The sequence below is a fragment of the Papaver somniferum genome, chromosome 3 (assembly GCF_003573695.1).
Source record: "Papaver somniferum cultivar HN1 chromosome 3, ASM357369v1, whole genome shotgun sequence".
NCBI lineage: Eukaryota > Viridiplantae > Streptophyta > Magnoliopsida > Ranunculales > Papaveraceae > Papaver > Papaver somniferum.
Window position 1 is genome coordinate 58810689 of NC_039360.1, and position 7502 is coordinate 58818190.

The following is a 7502-nucleotide window of genomic DNA, read 5'->3' on the forward strand; positions in this document are numbered from 1 at the left end:
TAATGTTAAAATAGAAGGGTGAATGTATCCTCACTACAATATGAAAGGAAAACAAACTAAAGGGGTTGCTCTCCCTTTGGGTCCAAAAAAAGGGGAGCCCCATAGTAGTAGTAGTTCCAAAAGCACTTTAATTTTCAACAAAATCAGTATAATATTTGTGGGGAATCACTTGTAGTCTAAGAATGTCTATGTCATTCTCATCCATGCTCGAACCTTGAAAATGAAAAAATTAAAATAATGAGAATAATGGTGTAGTGGGATTCTCATTCTTCTAGAGACAAGTAGCAAAAATCTCCCTCTTCTTTCTTCAGTGATGGGAATGTGGGGCACAACCAATCATGATGCTCAGCATCAGCATTTGGTGCTTTTCTGTATCATTTATTACTCCTATCTCTTCCTTCTTAACTCCATCTTTGCTGCAACTGTGTCAGTCATTCCATGGCTTCACAATCAGGTATGCTGTTTGCCTTTTTCACTCATCAACTTTCTTTCTTTTTTGTGCTTTTTTTTTTAACTGTAACTTGTGATCTCATATCTGTACTTAATTGGAGTTCAAATAGTAAACAAAATAAGTATTTTTGTAGGATTGACACAATTAAATTTGCAGCAGTACTGTATAATTTAATTTCTTGGATAAAAATACATTTTTGGTAGTTTAAAAAGGGGTTCCTTTTTGATCCAATATTTATAATTTTACATGGGTATTGCAGTAATGAAGTTTCTGATCAGTTTACTTGAGTGGGTGTGTGTTACTTGGAAACTTAGGTTTATACCTGTATTCATCGTTTTCTGCTTTGGATTTTGATAGCCATCATTTAGGGATGCCCTACGAATATGAGGTCATAATGATATTATTTAACTGTATATATTTCGAGAGGAAATCATTAGTAGTTGAATTTCTAATTTTGAAGTTAAAGAATACAGAAATCCTTTTTTAATAAGATTTGCGAAAGGTGTGTGTTGAACTCTAAAACACTTCAGGCCTTGGGAGATGATACAGTTAATGATATCTATCAAATGCAGCAAAAACACAGATGAAACATAAATTGGAAGCTTCTTGTTTTCTTTTTGTATAATACTATGTGAAATGGTAGGGAAATTGTTAGAATATACTAGTAAGGAGTGTAATTAGATATTAGGAGCCATATTAAAGGTTACTTAGTCGATAGCAAAATTGCTCCGTTTAGCGTTCCTAATTGAAGCTTTACACTGTCTGACGCATTTTATCCCCTGCAGAGTTGTTATACCAGTTCAACAATGACCTACATGCTACATGCCTGTTTTTACTACTACTTGAAATTTTCGCTTCAGTTCTTTCCTTCTTCTACCATTTGTTGAGTGAAGTTTAACTGCATAGAATTGACTGGTTTCTCAAAAACAGGAAAATGTGGGGCTGTGGTGCCCTTGGGTGGTCTTGTCGTAAAACGTGGAAGTGGGAGTGGAGTGGCAACAAGGTTGCTTTTCAGTTGGAAGATCTATTTGCGGTCAATGAACCTGTGTCTAGTTCTCTTGAATCTGTTTAGCTTCTGTGACTCATCTGTTAGACCTGATGTCGAAGGTACACTGAATTCTTTTATTTTGTTACTTTTGGATATTGTGATGAAATTACCTAGGGCATGGACAATGTTGGGTTGGCTGGTAAATGTAGATTTACTCTTAACTGTTTTGATGCGGTACAATAAAAGTTTACAATTGTATTCTCGTCAAATGTTTCATTGGACAAGTTGTAATGTTGTGACAAAACAGTCCTGAGACCCTATAATCTAATCTGCCATGTGCCTGCTTCGTATTTTCTTTCTGTTGGCACAAAGTCCTAGAATCGTGATAATTACCTTTAGTCACACAACAGTAGTTTCAACTTTCTTGCTGACGTTTGTTGAAAATTCGTCAGAACTGTAATTAAGTTATATATGCTTCAGCTTGGTGGGAATGTGGTTATACACATACATATTCTCATCACTAGTGCATCTAAATCCCCTGGTCTTATCGTGTCTGGGTGTGTATCCAAATTACTGTTTGATTCTAATCACCACTCTGGTGTCTAATTAATATTCGAGGATAAAACGTGCATGTATGGAACGGTGTTTCCTGAATGTGCATGATGTACTGGTAAAAGTTGGTCTAAAAAATTTAAATTCAGATGAGTTGTGATGCAAGTTCATTCCAGTAAAGCTCACATGATAAGATTCAGATTGTCTTAGATCCACGGCACCACGTACTGGAGTTTCTTGTTGCTGACTTCTGCTAGAGTAGTGGGTGCTTAGTAATTTTAATTTTGTTTTGCTTTTTCAGGGGAAGCCTTGGTTGAGCTTTTAAGAGGTCTAAATGATTCGAATAAAAAAATTAATGACTGGAATGATTTCTTTGTAAGCCCATGCTTTAGCTGGTCTCATGTTACTTGTAGGAATGGAAATGTCGTATCCCTGTAAGTGTGCTTCCTCTTACTCTTGTATGTATGGTTAAACAAGCATTTCAATGATCTTATTAAGTAAATTAAAATTTTACACTTCCTACTTCACCTCCCTGTACTTGGTTAAAAGTCCTTAAATTTAGTTTGTGAATTCTTGTTTGCAGGAGTTTGGCATCAAATGGATTTTTGGGAACTCTTTCACCTTCCATCACTAAGTTAAAGTATCTGGTTAGCTTGTAAGTGTTGTTTTTGATGTGGTCGCTTTCCTTACATAATTGGGTTGCACTTATATCACATATATAGAATATTTCCAAAAGACCTATTTAGAAAACCATGTTTCGTGTTATTTTTTGTAAAATGGCGTTCATTCATTTATATGGATATTCTATTGCATGCAGGGAATTAGAGAATAATCAACTGTCTGGAGTATTACCTGATTACCTTGGCAGTATGCAGAGTCTAGAAATCCTGAACCTGGCGAGCAATAACTTAACTGGGTCTATACCAGCTTCTTGGGGAAAACTTTCTAAGCTAAAGCATTTGTAAGCGCGCTGGTTCTCTTTCCTAGTGCTAATGCTAATACGGTCATCCATTTCAAATTTTATGCCATTTAACTTAACCAAACTTCCCATTGGTAAACTTTTCCCTCCCTCTCATGTGTCCACGAGATGGTTATTTCTGCTCTTACATATATGTCCGTCATTTTATGTTTATTACAGGGATCTTTCATCCAACAGTTTGATTGGGAGGGTTCCACCTGAACTGTTTTCAGTTTCTACATTCAAGTAATTCTCTTTGTTTTGTTTAGTTTCAATGAGGGTGTAGTTGTTTACTTTTAATATGTGGCCATGAGGATATACAACCTTAATGTCTATTGGGTCTTGTTGTTTCCTTTCTTATTCACTTTTGAGAGATGCCAATGTTGTGGCCAACTATGTGCATTAAGCTAGAGTGACATTGACAGCACTATTGCTATTGCTAGCTGATGGGGAATTTCTTTGTATATGATCTTTTTGTGTTATACTCAACTTTGACTCTAGGATATACATGCAAGTCGTTGTTGGGATATCTGATATGTACGTGCCTTCACGCCAGATAAAGAGAGACCAAAGGCACAGTATGACAAGTCATTATAAGATTAGTAATAGCTTTACCTTGAAGAGCCAGTTTATTTTGGGGGGAACTGAAAACTGACTAATGATTTGTACTTAGTGGGTGATACTCTAGTTTCTTGTTCTGAAACATAATATCTTGTGAATATATTCTCGGATTTATGCTTCTAGCGAGCTGTTTACTCTTACCTTTCCAGTGCTTTAAACTGAACACCAGACGTCTGCTGTCAGTTTTACAGGAAATCGTCTTGATTGCGGCTCTACCTTGCAGCAGCCCTGTGTCTCAAGCTCCGATTTGCCAGGTATTTTTTCACTCCTTACAGTCTGATATTCATCTCTTTTTCTCTCCATGTTAAGATTTAACAACTATTTCATTCATTATGTTGCCAGGTTCCGTTAGCAAATCGAAGCTTGGTGTTGTTGTTGGCACTGCAGGGGGTACTGCACTGCTACTTTTGAGTATCGGAGCTCTCTTTGTGTTTCTACGACGTCAACGCCTAGCACATGAAAGAAATGACGTCTTTGTTGACGTGGCTGGTAATTTCTTTTTTTCTTTCTTGTATTATTATTTTTATTTTATTTTTGGTTGGTGATATAAAAACTATACTTAAGGATTGTGTAAGCCAATGTTGTGGACATGTGGGGCTCTGCTGAAAATCATCAGAGAAAATATTTTGTGAAGATGTTCTACTCACTGTTTAGATCATCCTGCATAATTGTTGGTCAGTCTGAAAAAACTCACCCCACTGTTTTGTCATTTGATTATTTTTTGTCGTCATGTCACGTTGTAACATTTTAGGTTTGGCATGCTAAAATTCAGAGTTCGCTGATATTTTATTTATTTTTACCTTTTGAGAGCATGGTTGTGGACTGATGGCTGATTTACTTTGTACATGACATCCTTCCTTTCTTCCTTGCAAACTAAGTATTATGCAATTCTCGTCACAGGCGAGGAGGAATGCAAAATTTTCTTTGGGCAATTGAGAAAGTTTTCATGGCGCGAACTGAAAATCGCGACAGCCAATTTTAGTGAGAATAACGTGATTGGTCAAGGAGGATTTGGAAAAGTTTACAAGGGGGTTCTCATGGACCATAGAAAAGTTGCTGTTAAACGACTGAGTGACTATCATAACCCTGGTGGAGAGGCTGCATTCCATAGGGAAGTTGAGCTGATAAGTGTAGCAGTTCACCGGAATCTTCTGCAATTGATTGGGTTCTGTACCACCTCCTCGGAGAGAATTCTTGTTTACCCATTTATGGAAAATCTTAGTGTAGCTTATCGCTTACGAGGTACCGTCTTTCTCTCTCTATATATATGTATATATTGAGTTAGCTAAGCTTCTGCTGTCCAGATGGGAGTGTCCTAACATGTACTCTTCCAGTTTTATGGTATCTAACTTTCTGCGCCACAATTTATGTGTTGATTCAACTTTCCATAGTTCCTTTTCATTTTATTGTACTAGTTGCATTCTTGTATATAAGATGCATATTTACCTTTTGCTCAGTTTGTCCTTTGGTTTCTATTCGGCAGATTTGAAACCTGGTGAGAAGGGTCTGGACTGGCCCACAAGAAAACATGTTGCTTTTGGTACGGCCCACGGCTTGGAATATCTTCATGAACATTGCAATCCTAAGATAATACACCGTGATTTGAAGTCCGCCAACATACTTCTAGATGATACTTTCGAACCGGTTCTTGGAGATTTTGGGCTCGCAAAACTCGTTGATACAAAATTGACTCATGTTACAACCCAAGTGCGTGGAACTATGGGGCATATTGCTCCTGAATACCTTTCCACTGGTCGGTCATCAGAAAAAACAGATGTCTTTGGGTATGGCATAACTCTTTTAGAGCTTTGTACTGGCCAGCGTGCTATCGATTTCTCAAGGCTCGAAGAGGAGGATGATGTTCTGCTGCTTGATCATGTATGTATTCTAAATCAATAGTGTCCATCTGCACTTCACAAATCTACTATTAAACTTGTTGATGTTGTTTGGAATATTGTCTCGACTCATGAATTTCATTATTTGATTTCAATTAATAGGTGATAGGTTCATGAAATAAAAATTTGTCACATAACCCATCTTATTGCAGAATAAATGAAATTATGACATTACAAGTTTGATATGTGGGGTCAGGTTATTTTGTTTTCACTTAGGGACACCTATATATCCTTGTCATCTTCACGGAAAGCGGTCAAGATTTGATAAGCTTATGAAACATAGGAGTGCTAGTTGTGTGATTAGCTAATTTGAACAGTGGTTAACGCGATTCACTAACAAATTTGAACAGGGATAACTAGCTGCCGAACTTCTTATTGTTAGGACATCACTAATTTGCTTATTTAATAAGCGAGGACATGGACAACCCTAAGTTGCCGTACAACTTGAAAATCAAAACTCCTACTGTGGTTTCAGGGTACATACGCTGATACGGTGAATTGACCAAGGATTCCAACAGTAAAAATGGGATGAGTTACCTTGAGGTAGATCAATTTACTGACAAGCCTTTGCTATTAGCTAACATCACGGAATGTTTCACCCTGTTCCTTGTCCATCTTTACAGCATAACACCATAGGTGTGCCAGCAGGTGTTATCTGAAGCCTGCCTCTCGCAATTCATTTGGTTTTTCTGTAAAAAACTCTCTCCAGCAGGAATTATAGTGCTTAATTAGATGCTTAAATATGTGTGTATGTGATCTCATTAACATGCATCCTAGCTACAAGATTTTTCATGTAACTTTATGAATGAATGAATATGAAAGAACTTTGGACTATTATGTTATGTTAAAGCGATATTTTGTAATTATGATGCGTGTTTCACACTGATAGATCAAGAAGTTGCTGAGAGAGAAGAGGCTTCAGGATATTGTCGATGGCAACTTGAAGCAGAATTATGATCCAAAAGAAGTAGAGACAATCATTCAAGTTGCACTACTGTGCACTCAAAGCTCACCAGAGGACCGTCCGAAGATGGCTGAAGTGGTGGGTATGTTGCAAGGAGTTGGGCTAAGTGAGAGATGGGCAGAGTGGGAGCAGCTTGAAGTGGTACGAAGTCAGGAGTATTCAGTCATGTCCCATCAGTTCATCTGGAATGAAGATTCAACACAAGATCAAGAAGCCATACAGCTGTCCAAAGCAAGATAAAAACCTGAGATAGAGAAACCTCATATTCAGTGCTCAATAATTTCAGGCTTTTTCTTCAACCGAGGGAATGAGAAAATTTTACATGTTTCCTATGTATACAACCTTTTAATCTTCCTGTACATCTATCGCCAACATGTGCTTCCTAAGTCATTGCATTTGTGTAACTGGTGCAAAAAAAAGGAAGGTTGTTTCTGGGATGATGCACATAACCAACATAAACAGAGAAATGAACTAAAAACATAGACCAAGAAAGAGCGAGGCAGATAATCTAGTCCGACTCTTCAATAAAAAAAATTTGTTAACCAAATCAAATCAAATACTTTCTTCATTTCTGGAAAAAAGTTACTATCGTTTTTTCAATTTAGCCTATCTTGAGGCTAAACAGAAAATGTAGTACCTCTTTTCTAATCTAAGAAGTTTTAAATCATGTTCTTCTCACCAAGTTAGCTTGGAGCATCTGTACTCAGTCGGAGCAGCTATAAGTTATTAATGATAAGTACCTGAAGAGTGAAAAATTTATTCATAGTTTCACACTACTTCTGAAGAATGAAAAATTTATTCTTGGGTTGGGTATGGAACTTCTGAGAAAAGTGACTATTCTTGGGCTGGGTATGGAAGGGTGTTGAGTTGGGTCTTTAGTAGAAATTAACATTTAATCCCATAATTGTTGGGCTTTAGACTCTTTAGTCCAGCTCTCTCAAGCCTAGTTCTAGGAGATCCAAATTTACCAAATTTGGTACGAGTTAGTCCTTTTATAAACAATTCAGTCCAAAGCTATTTTTTTTTCATGACAAAAATACCCGTCAACTAAAACAAACACTCGATTGATCTTG

General features: G+C 37.0%; 1 protein-coding gene across 1 annotated transcript; it reads left to right on the forward strand.

Moving 5' to 3' along the window:
• The first annotated feature begins 306 nt into the window (after positions 1-306).
• On the forward strand, positions 307-6861 carry LOC113356247 (probable LRR receptor-like serine/threonine-protein kinase At5g63710). Its single transcript, XM_026599333.1, has 11 exons — positions 307-454; positions 1382-1558; positions 2293-2425; positions 2575-2646; positions 2809-2952; positions 3130-3195; positions 3754-3824; positions 3913-4059; positions 4471-4812; positions 5054-5448; positions 6355-6861. Exons 1-11 carry the CDS (start codon positions 439-441, stop codon positions 6667-6669), a joined length of 1878 nt encoding a protein of 625 aa, XP_026455118.1. The 5' UTR covers positions 307-438; the 3' UTR covers positions 6670-6861.
• Positions 6862-7502: the final 641 nt, after the last annotated feature.